Source organism: Podarcis vaucheri, assembly GCF_965113315.1.
Source record: "Podarcis vaucheri genome assembly, chromosome: 1".
NCBI lineage: Eukaryota > Metazoa > Chordata > Lepidosauria > Squamata > Lacertidae > Podarcis > Podarcis vaucheri.
In genome coordinates, this window is record NC_138759.1 from 81,307,015 (window position 1) to 81,323,596 (window position 16,582).

Here is a 16,582-nt window from a genome sequence, read left to right on the forward strand (position 1 = left end):
CACCAGCAAACAACCTTTTATTACATCTGTTCAGTTATCCAGACTATAACTGTAAGACTCAATATTTCAATAAACATAAAGATCAGTACAAAAGTAATGTTTTAAGAGGAGGTCAACTTCAATCCACCCCCCTTATACCTCAACTTTTACACAATTGGTTCCTCAAAAAACAAAACAAAGTTAAAATTCCTTTCACGTTCTCCCCATTGCACTTGTTACCACCAGAATACATGGAGGACACAACAATACAAAATTACAAGGGGGCAGAGTTTACTAGTACAAAAACAGACATGGACTATATGCCTATGCAAGCCTTGAAAAACGAGGGCCACATTAGCACAGGTACACTGGTACTACCTCTAGTCAGTTCACAAAACAGGTACAAAATTAACCTGAACAACTTCAAAAACCTACTGCTTCCATGTGGGGAGAGGCTTGTTTTTATGTACCAGCTCAACTCAGCATCTGCTCTTTTAAGATGTCTGTTAATGCCTAGTTATAGCCATAGTATTTCTTATTACTGAACAGCTGAAAAATCCTAATTATAAACATCACCCATTCAGTGACTTAACAGCAGTAAATCTCGCACAAATCAAGAAATAAGCTTCATATGATCTTCCTCATTCTGATCATCATGAAACAGAGTTCCTTCAGTCATTTTATATGCTAAAAAAATTACTTCATTTGCTGAGTTTTCTAAGATTCATTTATATGGAATTTTTTTTTAATTTTGCCCTGCTGAAAGTGTCTATTGTTTAAGAAGAGAACATTAGTGTCATTGTAGAAACAAGGCAAAGGCAGACTTGTTTTCCCATTCAAGTATTGACATGAAATGAAGCCAAGGTCTGTGCATTGTGCTTTAACCCGCAGCATTTTTGAGATTTTATTGGGGGAGGAGAGAGAGAGAGAGAGAGAGAGAGGAGGGAGGGCAGGGCTAACATTTTAACTGATATTCATTTCAAAGCAAATTTCCAGAAGTTTCAACAGATTTAAGACAGTGTTATTTTGTTATTAATTTAGTGTTACATTTAAGGAGAATATTCACACAACTGTTTTAGGAATGTGAAACCCGTTCCTATGACAACTCTAATTGTAGAGAATATATTTGTAACATAAACTCCCATTTGTTCAATGGAGTTTTAGGAGGCAAGTGACAAATAAGACAGCCAGAGTTCTTGGACTGGATGCTTTCATGAGCAGTAGCCTTTTAGCATATAGTGGCTGACTGTGCACACTGCAGTTGCCTCGATATAACTCCACCTTATCTAGTGCAGCTTAAACTCTAGAAGTAACAAAGACAGTTCTGGATGATCATATGACATGCTCTGCCATGTGCAACTGAGGGGGGGGGCGGTCCTAAGACTCAAGGCAAGAGCAGAAACCAGCTCAGTGGTAGAAAAATAAGGCAAAGAACACACGGCTTTGGTGGATTAAATATTTTTCACGTTCATTATAGCCTTCACTTGCTCTATTTAGCTAACAGACAGGAAAGTTAAACTTTCTGGCCTAAGACCAGGATAAATATGAACTGAAGAGGTATTTGGTATCAAGAGGATGCAGTATAAAACTAGCAGGCTGTTTCAAGGTAATGCACCTTTGCTTTGAGACATAGGCAACTAGATCCAGGACCCCCCAAGAGCTGTTTGCAATAGTATATTGTGCAAAGTTATGCAGTTTGTTCTCGAGCTTCAATTGCATCTCTCCATTTATTTTGTTGATATTGTATTAATAGTTGAATGAAAATGAATGGATGAGGACATATTAGTACCACAGTCCAAGGTAGTCGCAGCGGAAAATACCAAACTGTTTTTCACAGTGCACATATTTATTCCATAAAATGTGTTCCTGACACCCCACAAACAGCCATGGTTTTCCAGAACTGAGGCTACTAAGATTCCCTTTGCACCTGTTTAATCCTCCATTTTGTAAGATGACAGACATTTATAACACACTTAGGTGGAGTTCTCCTTTTGGGGGAAGAATTGCTTCTAGCGTTAGTTGTAAACACCTTCCTCAAGAGAGATTAGGTGGCACCTTTTCCAAAAGGATTCTCATTCATGAGAAAACATCAAAACTTACAAAACTAGGGAGGGTTAAACTTGCAAGAAAAATAACTCTCTCAGTCCTTAATTCATTACTCAAGTTCAAAGTTCTTTCTCTCTGAGTTTATTCCCACTGTGCTCATCTGCCAGTACAGGATGTCCATCACCATTGCTTAAACAATTGTCCTTCCCATATTTATGTTCTTGTTTTTGCCTTCTTATCTCTTTATACCGCAAGGTGATATTTCTAGAAATAAAACAAATACATTTTAGAAAAATATCAGAGGAAAAAAAGAGAAACACCATAAATTTAGAAAAAAGCTTAGTCCTTTGGTTGCTTCTTTTCATTTCCCTGAATGAGGCAATTATATGACCAAACTCAGAGTTCCTCAAAGCATTTCCTAGTTCCAAAGTGATAATTCTACAGCAACTACAGTAGCCGTGTAAATACCTCAGGATTTGGAGATTATCCTTCCCACCCCGCACACAAATTTGCTCCGCCCCCCACTTCTTTATAAACTCCATCAATTCCAACTGTCCAGCTACTAAAAGACAAGGAGCAAGTTGCCACTATCAATTCAGTTTCTCCATTGTGCAAGCAGCTGCTCCCATTTTCTCCCCCAGATTTAGAGCTGAAGGTTCAATGTTGAACAATTACAACCATTCCATCAGCACATGCATTTCTGTCTGCCAGACAGAACAAAATCTCCAGTCTTCCCCCCTGTACATTGTTCTGGGGGACTCTCCTGACATATACATGCCTCCCCGCCTTTTTGGTAGAGAAGAGTGGGGGCACTGGCTTCCACTATCTCGTTTAGTTGATTCTGGCCCAGTGGCTTTAAGCAAAGTGGCAGGAGCGGGAATTAGCCTGCAGCAATGGAGAAAGGGAGAAAATGTATGCAGTGAGCCAGTTCCAGGGTATGCCCTGGCAAGCACTGTGGGAAGACGCCTGGTGGATCAGACCATGAGTCCACCTAGTCCAGTCAGGAATTCAACCCTTGCTTACCGAATAAAGAAGCGCCACACTGTCCAAATAAGCACAAGTGTGACTCCAAGAATCCAGCACTGAGTAATGTAGAAAGGAAGTGACAATGTCAGGGTGTAGGGATCATATTTTACCACAATAAGGAACTCTGTAGCTGTAATAGCAGCAACCAGCCATGCTTGCTGACCCAACTTCTTATAGTACTTTCTGCAATAATAAAACAGCATTAGTGCATAGGTATACATTCAAAATGGTATTTCTAAAACAAAAACAGAATAGGCACTTCTCTGATAACAAGACCATATTACACACAATACTATGTAATAGCTTTGTTCTTCAGCAATTAAAAAAAAAGGAAGATACAGTTTAACAACTGCCCTTCTAATTTCTACCACTGAAGGTTGAAAAAATATATAGCAATTTTGTGTGGCTTAACAGCTGACAAGCTAATAATCTAGTGTGCAATTTCCCCTTATTTACAAAGGAGAACTTTATTGTTCAGTAACATGACAGAGCAAATGAACTTTGAAGTGACAAGCTCTAACAAAATAAGCTCCACCAAAATTCTTCAAGAGGCATGCCCAAGTTATCTGTTTCTACAGTGGGAAATAAAAAGTCACATCCCCTATTTGTTGCCTTAAAACACACACTTCCTGGAAAAATCTACACAAGGAAACTTTTAAACAATAGCCACTGCTATAGCAAGAAAAGTTAATCCTTATTGCCCTTATTCTATTTACTAGCATTAAAATGTTGCCCAATGGGTGTGTGTGGACATTTCCCTCCTGCAAACAATTCCTTCTGACAGGGCACGATTTTCCAAATCTGGCCTGTCCTGTTTCTCCAAACTAAGTATTTCCTCCAGCCCTGGAAGAGTGGAGTGGGACGATTTATTTTCACAGCCCCAACTCTGCAGCTGTGTTTAACACAGAGAAGTGGCAGTTCTTCCCTCCTCTTAAATCCAGATATTGGTGGCAATACATCAGAAGTGCATTGCTCCCTTCTTTCTCTACACTGGAACCGCCTTCAGCAGGATGGGAAGGAGCACTGTTCTGTTTTTCCTATCCTAAGCTGAAGTCTCTGTTGATGATGGCTAGGTCAGCCAGTCAGGGTTGCTGGCAATACTATAAATTTTCTCTGTTGGAATGAACACCATTAATTTATATGGAGGAAAGTGAAAACATACACAAAGCAATGCCAGTGAGGTTGGGTGGACCCTGTGTCCCTGATGATCCCAGAATCAAGCATGAGAGACAGAGTTTTCTGACCTCTCAGCTGTTCCAGATTGTAAAGTATTTGCTTTGTTCCAAAGAACTTTGTGGAAGCTGATGAACCGACAATGACATATGGCTTTTGTTGTGTTCAGTTTTTTGGTCACACAGGGCATTAGGAAATGGCTTCAACATATATATTAGGTGTTTCTAAATATCTATATAGCCATGAACGCAGTCTGCAAAAAAGGAATTCAGCAACATATAATAAATATATGCAACATATGCAACATATAATGGCTTCAACATATATATTAGGTGTTTCTAAATATCTATATAGCCATGAACGCAGTCTGCAAAAAAAAGAATTCAGCAATCTTTTCAAAATCTTGCAACTCTCAACTGCCTCTTAAAATATTGCCTACCAATACAGGATTTCCAAAGTGATTACGATTTACTATTGAAGAACAATCACAAATAAAACAGACTGGATTGACAATTTTTCAGGAAAAGCTAGTTTTCATAGGACAGTGGTGAACAAGCTTTCAACCAGGGAAATAGAGCAAGGACACTGCAGTGTATAAGCATCCAGATAGCACTGGAAGGATAGAGCATATGTTTTCAAAATTTTGAGAATATCCACTGAAAATTGAGAAACAGGGTCTCCCATAGCTATCTCATATCTCAATAAGAAGGACTGCAGGTACAAATGATACAAATCTAGTTGGTATTCCAGACAACACTTGGGAGATTTTTCTACCCTAGATCAACAGTGCATTTTCATGCCCATTTCTAGAGAGTGGAAAAAGAAATATGCCATATGTTCTATCACTAAGCCATGCTTTGCACATATAAGGACCCAGATTCAACCCCTGGTATTTCCAGATGAAAGATCTCCGATATTATCGCTGAGAAAAACCTCTACATGAGATCTTTCTGCTAGGCAAATGAGGCAACACCAAATTAGCTGGTTCAGTAGTCTGTCTTACTATAAGGCCCTTACCTATGTGCTTGCAGTCAGCTATGACATAGAGCTAGAAGGCACTAAAAAGCCCTTCAAGATGTTCCACCTTGCACAAGAATACTGTAAAGCAAGACTGTCATCTACAGATTGGCTCTCTACCGGTCAGCCCCTAGATTCCAAACTACAATGTGTTGTAAGCAATGTCAGGGCAACAAACTAGACTGGTCGGAAGATTGCAAAGGAGATAACTCCAAAAAGTCTGAGATGAGTAAGCCACTGTAGGCCGGGGGAGGGGGGTGCAAAAATAGTGTAATCAGGTAGAACCCATATGGGAGAAAACCCACCCATTTACTCTTAAAAAAGGAAATACTATTCAGGAAAAGTCCATACCACTCACATCTAGTCTTGGTGTTCAATGCAGCAGAGGGGCAAAGAACTCCCAGGTCTCTGCAGCCTCTAACAAACTGTAATTTGACTATTTCTCAAATACCTGAATAAAGTATCTTACCACAAAAAGAAATGGGTCTCAGTTCAAATGTGGTGATGCCCTGTGTTCCTATTTAGCATGTGTTTTTATATTGTGATTTTATCCTGTGAACTGCCCTGAGACCTGCGGGTATAGGGCGGTATACAAATTTATTTATTTATTTATTTATTTATTTATTTATTTATTTATTTATTTATTTATTTATTTATTTATTTTTTTTAACAATAATAATAGGACTTTTTAGACTCCCACTGTTGTTAGGTTTCACCTTATCATCCTGATTTGTCTTCAGTTCATGCTTTTAATATCAAGGATCGTAAGCCATGTGTGATCTTAGGCCTGAATCAGGTAGGGAAACTTCTATGGTCCAAACCTTTCTCCACAAAACTTGTCAGGAACCCCAATGGATACTTCCAAGAGATAAGACCAACCAAAACTCCACCACTGGTATACCTGCTTCCATCAGCTAGCTATCTAGGACTAACACACCCACCACTGACATCAAATTGCTTTGATTCCATATCATCTTGACCTTATTCTTTGAAAATAACCTTAACAGTGCATTATTTATATAATCCAGAGGGAATGACACGAATACTTTCCTCCCATCTTCCCAATCCAGTTTTCCATGTTTCTCAAAACACAGCACAACAAACTGCAAAGTGAAACTTAATCATGGTAGCCATAGGTAAGTGCATGGCAGAACTGGGGGAAGAGATGAAGAGCAGCATGATAGTGAAAAGGAACTAAAAGGCTATTTAAGATTGAAGGGGTGGCAATGACCATGTCAACATTGTCTGCCTGAAAAAAGAAAGGTACTGAATAGCAACAATATGAGTGATTGGGCTTTCAATTTCCTGCTCTACTATTGGGAAAAGATCTAAATTTACAGAGAGCTGGGGGGGGGGGAGTGCTGCCTTCTGTTGAAGTTTGGCTGTTGCATCTCATTCCAACAATTTTTTTTTCAGTGTAGAGGGCAAATCAAACTCTCTCTATATGAACTTTAACCAGGCCTTGGGCTGATTAACATGTCCTTTTAAATGTGTTTGTAGCAGGGATGTTATTGGTTTATTTTTGTTTTATTCTGTATTTTGCATTCTCATTTTGCATTTTTATGTTGTGAGCTGCTCTGTGATCTCCAGATGAAGGGTGTATACAAATTTAATAAATAATCAACAGCAACACCTGGCCAAAGTGTACTCAGGATGAGATCCTTAAAAATCCCAGTTGTTTACTTGATCCATATTGGAGACTTCAGGTTATTCTGTTCTGTGATGGACTGTAGCTTGTCATTAACTTTCCTTCTTCATTTTTCAAGATTGTTCTGGACTGACTTGAGTACCACTCTAATACAACATGATGAAAATACTTTACTAAATTCAGGATAATAGTCCCCTACATCTCTCTCCATGTATTTGACAAGCTGATTGTGGAGGCAGAGCAGCAGAAGCTACTCTTCTCCATCTCCTACAAAGCATGCAATCAATAAGGAAGCCACTAAGAAGCAGTAACAGTGGAAAGTTTCCTGCCTTACAATGTGCTGTTGAAAGGCAAGATTCATTCAACCAAACTTGAATTCAATGACAAAGAATTGTATCTATTTACAAAGAGCTGCCTTTGAGAGCTGTATTGAACATCAGTGCTATTGTTCATATTTCACAGAATTATTTTACTCTCAGGACAATTAAAACAGTCAACACACTGGTGCTTATTTGGTGTGCTGAGGATGGACTCCACTGCAAGACAGCTTTAGAACCTTTTGAATCAAACCTAGGTATTTAAATCAATAATGTGATCTTGGCTATGCCAAAGATTGTTAAAATAATCAAACCTAAAACCAATCTGAAGTCCTAATTTTTTTCTGATATGTTCAGAGAAGCAAAAATGAGTGACTCAGCTAGTTTCATGAGATTATTTTCTTCCAAAAATCAACAGGGATAAAAAAGAAACATGGGACCTTTAAGGAGACGTTTGACCACCATAACCAAGAACGACCAGCCATTTTGAAAGAGGTACAAGTGGTAAAGATTTTCAAAGAGAAATCAGGAATTCAAGACAAGTATCTTGCCGTTTAAAAATTTCCCAGAAAGTTCAAACGTCCAAACTGCCTTGGCATTTTGTCAGCAAAGAAATCCTCAGGCTCTAAGTCAAGCCTCCTCAGTTGTTAAGTGGCCCTGCCATCTTACTGCTCACAGTATATGGTTGGCTTTGTGGATACAGTCCAGTAGATCAATACAACATTTTGCTTTAAGTACACCTGTTTGTTACCACTTTCACAGGGGCTGTGCTTCCAGTTGTGAGGCATCTAGAACCTCCTCCCAGAAGCAGATTCACAAATAGGGAGCTGTTCCAGCATGTTGTTCTTTCTGAAGTTTCACAGGCCCCATATGTCTTGTTGATGGTGGCCTTTCCAAGGAAGAAAAGATAGGCTGTTGCTGGCTGTAATAGGAGCTTCCTTGCCATATTGAAAGGAGTTTTAAAGCCCTCCCCCCATGCCATGAACCAAGCACCCATTATTGGGAGGGAGGCAGCTTAGGTAGTTTTGCCTACCTGAGCAAGAAACGAAAGAAGAAAGCCGCAGGCAACTGTCCCGCTAACTAAGGAAAGTAGGGGGGAAATGCTAAAAACTGTTTAGGGAAAGGCAAAACATATTTGCCAAGAATATATGAAGTAGAAAGGCCTCAGAACAAAAAGACTCTTGTGAACGCAGCATCAGTAAAACAAAAGAAAAACTGATTACAAAGCTGATTACTCTGTCATCTGGCACGTGTAGTTAGCCATTAGAAAGGCAGGGATAAGAGCCTTCACTTCTGTCTTGAATTCAAGAAGTTTTCCCACATTTGGGCCTATACACTCCCAAATCTTTTGCTGCAGATGGAAAATGACTGATAAAAATCACATTTGCAAATGAATGTTAAGTTTATAGACTCTTAAATGAGCAGCTTTCCTGCTGCATGACAGTAGCATGCACACACAGTAAAATCTGGGATGTTTTGCAGGAAATGGTTCTTCTAAACAAATATTATTATTTAGGAATTGTTTGATAAATCATTCTGACTTCCTCATAAAATGATGTAGAAGGTATCAGAAAAGAAGTAAAAGGCTAAGATTTTTCAGAGAATTATATACGTTGTGTTTGAAAAGATGCCTTTTAGGGAGGAAAAAAAGCAGTTATGGAGACAGTTCTTTTGCTTCCAACATTCTTATCAGCGGAAAATGTGAGAGTGGGGAAATTCTTCTTAACTTCATATGGATCTGGAACATCTGCAGAACTAGGATGTGCTATCACTTTAGTAATAAGAAAAGCAAGTAGTAGAATATTGTTCATCTATAACTCATGATGGCTCTCTTTGCTGCATGTAGTCATCAATTTCTGCATCTTGAATTAGCAAAGAATGGCAACACGGTGAATGAGGCACTGGTGACTTATGACGCTCCCCTGTTCCAATGTTATGCCATGTAGTTGAACAGAGGGCAGAAGAACAAGAGACAATATGTTTTTCCAACTCAAACACAAGGACTAGAAGATGGGCCGGGGTGCTGAGGAGAGGAGCTCACTAATGAGAAACGGAGGCCTCTTCTTACCTTAAAGCAGGAAGTATATCCCAAATCAGTAGGTCCAACACCAGGGGGCAGGGAATGGCCTGTCACTGCTGAATGTCCTGAAATCCGACTAAGTAATCAGGTTGGGCCCTTCTTCCCAGTTCTAGGAGTCAAAGACTTGCAAGTGAAACTGATCTTCATAAAGTATTGGAACCCTAGATTCTGAACACAGACACTTTTTGTGTTGGTCAGTGAAGAAACAATAAGCTTAAGTAGTGGGATCAGCCAGTTTGTTCCATCACCACTAAGCCAAAACCAAACTCAACCTAAGGGATCTGGGTCCTACTGTTTGCTAAACAAGGAAGCAGAAGGAACAAGCTCTAATCAGGCAGGTGTTTAGTGCATGCACTGCCATGCGAGGGCAGACACTTATAAAATTCTAAAGATGTATAGGACGCGAAAGAGAACTGTTGGAAAATCTCAAGGAACAAGATATAAGAAGGGTCTTATAGCTAGACCCTCCAGACACAGCTATTTCCCTCAATCATTCAGTCCCTTAGAAAAGGCCATTCAAAGTGCTGTTCTATGCAAAAGCTAACTGTGCCCAAGCTAATATGAATCATGAGCATATTTTCAGGTTGTTGTGTGGTAACGTTTGAGGACAGCACACAGCAAAGTGACATTTTGCAATCCAAAGCATATAACTGGCAAATAATGATATATTTTGTGTCTGAAAACAAAAAACTGCAACTCTTCTCAAGGCTACAGGTGTTTTAGCAGCAGCAGACTGATCCATCCACTGCCCTAATATTTTTTGCAACTAAAATGCAGCAATTCTCACAAATTCTAAAATTAAGCAAATAAGCCTGAATAAGAGTAACCACTTACGGATCATCCATGAAGTCATAGATCTCTCTCATGGCTACACCTCCCACATTCACATAAAAGACAAGCCGCAGCAGGACCAGATAGTGTTCTGGAGGCATCCACAAGACGAATTTCAAGTAAAAAGTGTTCAACTCTGCTAATAAAAACTGACAGACATGTGCCATTCAATCACTTAATTTCAGGTGGTTTCCAATTATTCATATCTAAAACATGCTGTAAATCCTTAAGTATAGGAATTTGAATATACTTGCAGTACCTTGCAAGAATGATTTTCTCTTACTTCAGAATCATAGAACCACACAGGTCTTTAGCTATACTACAGTGGAACAATGGGGAAGCATGTTCTTGGCTTCCCTGCACAGGTATTAACAGGGAACTTAATAAAAATTTACCCCACTTCTGTCACACTCAAAGACCTAGTTTCACTCAATGTTAAGCCAAACATTGAACAGGTTCCCCAAGAGAACATCGCAACCATTATGCTCCTCTAATCCTAGTGCTTCTGTGGGCTGTCATAGCTTGGCTTAATGTTATGCCCAATTCCAAGTTTGTGGCTTATTCCACTCCAGACAAACAATGACTTGTAGCCAGGCTCTGTTCTACGGCTTACAGCTTGAGGTTTGTCTACAGCAAGCTAAACCATAAGCCCAGGTTCAGATGCAATATTAAACCAAATCATGGCTTAGCTCACAGCATCAGGACCAGAAGAGGTTGCAATCTTTTCTCCAGAAACCCACACATTTGCTCATTAATGTTAAGCCATGGTTTAGGCTTAGTGTTACACACTAATTGGGCCAAAATGGCTTCTAATAAATGAAATAGCAATCCCTGCTATAAATTAGCACACTCTGCACAGTTTATAGATACTTGCAGATGCTATGGGTACAGATGGTTTCTTCTCTCCTTTACTTCTTGCAATTGCCTTGCTCCTGGGATAAATATAGGCATGCTGCTAGAGAAACCCTACCCTTCACTATGTCAGACTCAATGAGTCTTTTTCTGACATGGGGAGAATTTGAGAACTCCATCTTCGTAATGTTAAAAAGCAAGAAGAATTCTAAACACTTATGTCAGTTTGGTGCAACTACAAGAAAGTAGTGGTCCTTACTATAAAAATAATACCACAGACTGCTAGCCATCTGCGAAGACTGGATGCTGGCTTCCACTCAAATTTAACCCAGCTGTATGGCGTGAATTGGAAGGCAATTCTCTTCATTTTTCCTCTGAGGGAGAAAATCACAAGTATCTCATGAAAAGTGCGGCATTAACCATGTCACAAGTTACTAAATTATGATTTTTATTTCACTATCTATTCAAATACCCAAAACTCTGTTCCATAGTCAGTACTGCAGCTCAAGGATGCTGGGAATAAATTTGGTGGATTTGTTAACTTTGTTTAGATATTAGACCTTGAGCTAAGCCAGAAAGGTTTGAATAAATTGCTTATTAAGTTATACAAAATCAACTTACTTTGCTTCAAATATCAGTGAACTTTTGTACATATTTCAAGATTACTGTCTTACTCCCTGTATTGCTATAATCATACTAATCAATAATTAGCATGGATTTGTTTGGAAGTGAACATGATTTGAGCTTGGCTATCCCTCTAGTTAAAACTGGATTCATTATTTAAATGGTTAATTGTCAATACACATTTATATAGACCATTTGAGAAAAAGTGGTAAATATCCTAAATTAAGAGATTTCACATATGGCTCCTAGACAATTTTTCTTTACAGAAAGCAATTTGGCCATAGTTCCTTTCTACAATATGGTCTTTATTTGTTCAGCCTAATCACTAGCCATTTAGCTATTGTTATATGTTCACATTTGTTGTATATTGGATATTAACTGGGGGGGGGGGTTGCCGATAAATTTTTATTGATATTACATATATATACATATAGACATATACAAAATCCATTACATAACTTGCACATATTATATCCGTTCCACAAATCATATGTATAATACAAAGTTGATTTAGGCTCTGCCGAGCCTTGAGCTTCCCTCCACTCCTTTGGTAAGTATCAAATAATTTTTATGGTCACGTATTTTATCTCTTTTACATAGTAATCATTTACTGTTAGAGTTATTCCAACCCCGCCAGTGTCATCTGAAATTTAGTTCCAATATACATCAAATATTTGTTCCAATTATCATGAAATTTCTGTTCATCTTGATCCCTTAATCTTCCTGTTATTCTAGCCAGCTCGGCATAGTTTATCACTTTAACCTGCCAGTCACTTATAGTGGGTATTACCTCCGTTTTCCAGTTTTGTGCTAACATAGTTCTTGCGGCTGTTGTGGCGTATAAAAATAATGTTTTATCTTCTTTTTTAATTTCTTTGCCCGTCATTCCTAGCAGAAAAGCTTCGGGCTTTTTGGGAAAAGTGTATTTGAAATTTTTTTTAAGCTCATTATAGATTGATTCCCAAAAGCCTTTCACTTTGCTGCATGACCACTACATATGATAGAAGTCGCCTTCTACCTCCCCACATTTCCAGCATCTTTTGTTCTTCAACCTATAAATCTTAGCTAGCTTCACTGGCGTGTGATACCACCTGTAGATCACTTTCCACAGGTTTTCCCTTAATGCCGTACACGCTGTGAACTTCATATTGACATTACACAATTCCATGTATATTGGATATTGACTGTTAGTCACCTTAAGACTCTTTTTGAGCAACGCCTCTGTGAAATGCAATAAATAATTTACTCTAGATTAGTCCTAGTCTGTATCAGAATGAAATGACTATAACAACCCAAATGAAAATAAATAGGTTACATTAACATACATAGAATTAAAAGTTATTTCATTTAGGTATGAAATTTTATCATTTAACGTACTTGTATGTCGGAATGTTCCAAAGTCCTTGCCATGAATACGTTTTCAAAGAAAGCCACCCCAAAGTCTTCATTCCACAATAAATGCCAAGTCCATTGCATACTACTACATCCATAATCCACTTAAAAAGAAAAGAAAAACTAACTCAAACCACCACTACAAATTCTATGGCATAGCTTTAGCAGTAGTGTGGATTCACAAGCATATACTTTACATTTGCTTTCTATTAAATTAGGTTTTCAACAAAATTTTGCACAATTCTGATATGTACTTAACACATGCTACAAATTATTTCAAATGATTGTTGTATATCCAAAGGGGACAAGAAATGACATTTCTCAAGATGTGGTTAGTAAACAATAGAGGTAAATGCTTTTGCTCTCATGTGGCTAAGTCTTAACTATGGGTTTAGTAAAGCAAGCCAACTTCTAAGCTATGCTTATCAAGCTGGTTAGTTCTGCTATACTATAGTTAAGACCAACCATATTTTAGGGTTCAAAGTAATTTTAATCTGCAGCTACCAAAAAACTGAAACAAAAGCTTCCAATTCCCTCCTCACAGCTGCAGTGTCCTAGGTTAATTCCTCTTGCGCATTCCTCATTGCTATGTCCAAACACAGGAAATATATTTACTGGGAAGAGTCCATAAACTACCATAAGTCTTTTTCATGCATGCCATATAGCAGACATTTAACTAGCATACACAAAAAGGTAATTCATACAGACAATATTACAGTTTAGAACTACCTGGATTTCAGATAGCAAGGATTAAAAAAAGAAAGAAAAAGAAACCCCCCCATCCACCTAATGCTATTCACATTAGTAACTAAAGCACCTAAAGTAGATTCTTGGCATAGTAATTTGAGCCATTAGCATATTTCTTTAGAGAACAGTACTCACATGGTCCCACCAACATTCACTGAAGTTTGGGAGCTGATGTTCCAGACTGTACTCCAGAAATTCAAACATTACACTGATAATCATGCACATCCACCAATCACGAATCATTAATGTCTGAAAGGGTTTAAAAAATGAAAAGGAAAGTTAATCCTACAGAGTATTCAAAATCTTGAGTTACTAAATAAAGGAACAAGCATTATATAGTGTGCTCTACAAAGGGTTCAGAATAGTCTGAGTTAAATATAGCGGGGAAAGCTTGCAGCCATAGCGGATAACAGTATAGTAGGCTGCACACCAGATTTCTGTGCTCCTTTGAAGATCAGCAGTTCCAGACAAGCGGATCAGAAGACCTTATAACCATGAGCAGCACAGACTGGTAAACATATTTTCAAGCAGAAGACAGAACTATTCTTTAAGTTTTCAGGCATCTTTCAAAAACCTGGGGTGACTCTCAAGGATGTTTCCATTTTGATCTGAAAGTACTATTCATGTTTATCCTGCAGGGACAAACTCTGCATCAACTATCCAATATTCTAGTTTTAGTCAAAAAGAGCAGAAAAGATTACCAAACTAGCCACTTGCATGTACCTGTAAGTCACAAAGCAGATGAAGCAGAAGGTTTAACAAGCTACTCAACTGAAAGAAGTTGCCTTTCACCGAGGGGCCAATGGGTGGCTGGGCTGCTTTAATTTTGAAATTAAATACTGAGCAGCACAATCAGCATTTTACCTGGAAGAGAAAGGCTAAATATCCATGACAACTATATAAAAATACAGATGTTGTTGCGCTGTCCTAATGGAGCACTATGATGATGATGCAGCAACATGAGAACATCATGCAAAATTCCATGTTAAGCAAATGTTCCCCCATAGTTGCAATTAAGTCATTAAACTAACTTCTGAAGTCAACTGTTGACAATAGGTAATATCCAAGAAAATCATATTCTGAGTAATCTCAGTGAAATCAGTGGTTGCCTATGTCCATTGATTTCAACAGGTCTACTCCAGACAAATAAATATGTTGCTGTTAACATGCAGAGGTTTAGAGGTTTATGTATCAAAATGTGAGGACACAACATGTAAAAAGATTCCTAGCCTTGAAGGCAATTAATGACCCAGTATAGTAAGAAATAGTTGAAGTTGAACAAACACAGTTTAAATGTTTTCACAGATGAGTGCCTGACATAATTGATTTTGCACACGGGTAACATTGAAGGAGAAGCAGTCAAGCTGCAAAGGCTAACAAGAGCTGAACACAAAAAGGACCGATTCTCACCTTTATATACCAGCCAAGGAAATGAGCAGGAACAAATCCATCTAGTTTGTCCTTTAATTCAAGCAGAAAAACTGGGTTACACAGATTAGACCCATTTATAAGGTAACTAGTTCACTGATTACTAGGTTGCAGTTTGGAGTATTTCCCATAAAGTTTATCAGATATTTTAGATACAAACATACTGTCAATTTTAACAAGGCAATACTTTTATTGCTTATGTCTAAAATGCAAAGGGACGCGGGTGGCGCTGTGGGTAAAACCTCAGTCCCTAGGGCTTGCCGATCGCATGGTCAGCGGTTCGAATCCCCGCGGCGGGGTGCACTCCCGTCGTTCGGTCCCAGCGCCTGCCAACCTAGCAGTTCGAAAGCACCCCCGGGTGCAAGTAGATAAATAGGGACCGCTTACCAGCGGGAAGGTAAACGGCGTTCAGTGTGCTGCGCTGGCTCACCAGATGCAGCTTGTCACGCTGGCCACGTGACCCGGAAGTGTCTCCGGACAGCGCTGGCCCCCGGCCTATAGAGTGAGATGGGCGCACAACCCTAGAGTTGGACACAACTGGCCCGTACGGGCAGGGGTACCTTTACCTTTTTAAAATGCAAATATTCATCCAGGAAGGCAACAACGCTAACCCAAAATAAATTTTAATCCATTGTTTTAATTGCATTTTTGGGAAATCTAATTCTTTTTCTCCCAAATTTTTGTAACATTTCAATTTTGACAGAATAGTGCCTTGTATCTTAGATCAGAGGTTTTCAAATTTTCTACCCCACCTACTTGAGATGGCTGAAAATTGAAGCCAGTCAGTTTCAAAACAGTGGTGCAGAGGCAAAGCCATTCACAAAATGGTGGTGGACGAAGGCAGAATTTGGCACAATCAGCTGGCAAAGGATTACATTTTCTACTGATAGCTAAGCCCTCTTAGGAAATGTATGATTTCTTTGCCACAATGTTTTCCTTTTGGCAAGGAGCACCATAGCAAGCTAAGTACAGACATTTGCAGTGGAGGTATTGTGATAGCCTCTACATTTTAAGCAGAATTTGCTGATCCAGAGGCTCTTGTATATTTCCTTTCTCACTGCCACGTGCCTCCTAAAATCAGACAAGATTTCTGAACCCCAGAACACAGTAACACTTGACTTGGATAGTAGCCTATTCTTTTTCTATAGTCTTAAGTCTGAGCAGGTAAAATATTCTAGCTTTGAAATGCTAAGGCAGATATGTACTTTAACAGCAACAGAGAAAGGGTATAGTTTTACATCCGTACACTTTGAATTGCAAAGAGCAATTAAATAATTTAATCCCACTTCTAAAGTGCATAGTTATGTTACAGGCAAACGGATAGCACTATCTGGTCAATAGAAGGGTCAGCTGGTAGTTATAAGCAGCATGTGTATATTTTGTACAACAACAACAACAGAATTTCATGCATAGAATTGCTGA

The 16,582-nt window shown here is 38.8% G+C and overlaps 1 protein-coding gene across 1 annotated transcript in view; it reads right to left on the reverse strand.

Annotated features, from left to right (window-relative positions):
- Positions 1–16,582, reverse strand: part of PTDSS2 (phosphatidylserine synthase 2) — a 42,078-nt gene continuing 25,496 nt past the window's right edge. The window contains exons 6-12 of the mRNA XM_082191585.1: positions 15,143–15,193; positions 13,868–13,981; positions 12,971–13,089; positions 11,229–11,343; positions 10,121–10,266; positions 3,049–3,234; positions 1–2,289 (exon numbers count right to left, since the gene is read on the reverse strand). Of these exons, the coding sequence (XP_082047711.1) occupies positions 2,145–2,289; positions 3,049–3,234; positions 10,121–10,266; positions 11,229–11,343; positions 12,971–13,089; positions 13,868–13,981; positions 15,143–15,193 (876 nt within the window). The 3' untranslated portion in view covers positions 1–2,144. The remainder of the gene's footprint in view (positions 2,290–3,048; positions 3,235–10,120; positions 10,267–11,228; positions 11,344–12,970; positions 13,090–13,867; positions 13,982–15,142; positions 15,194–16,582) is intronic.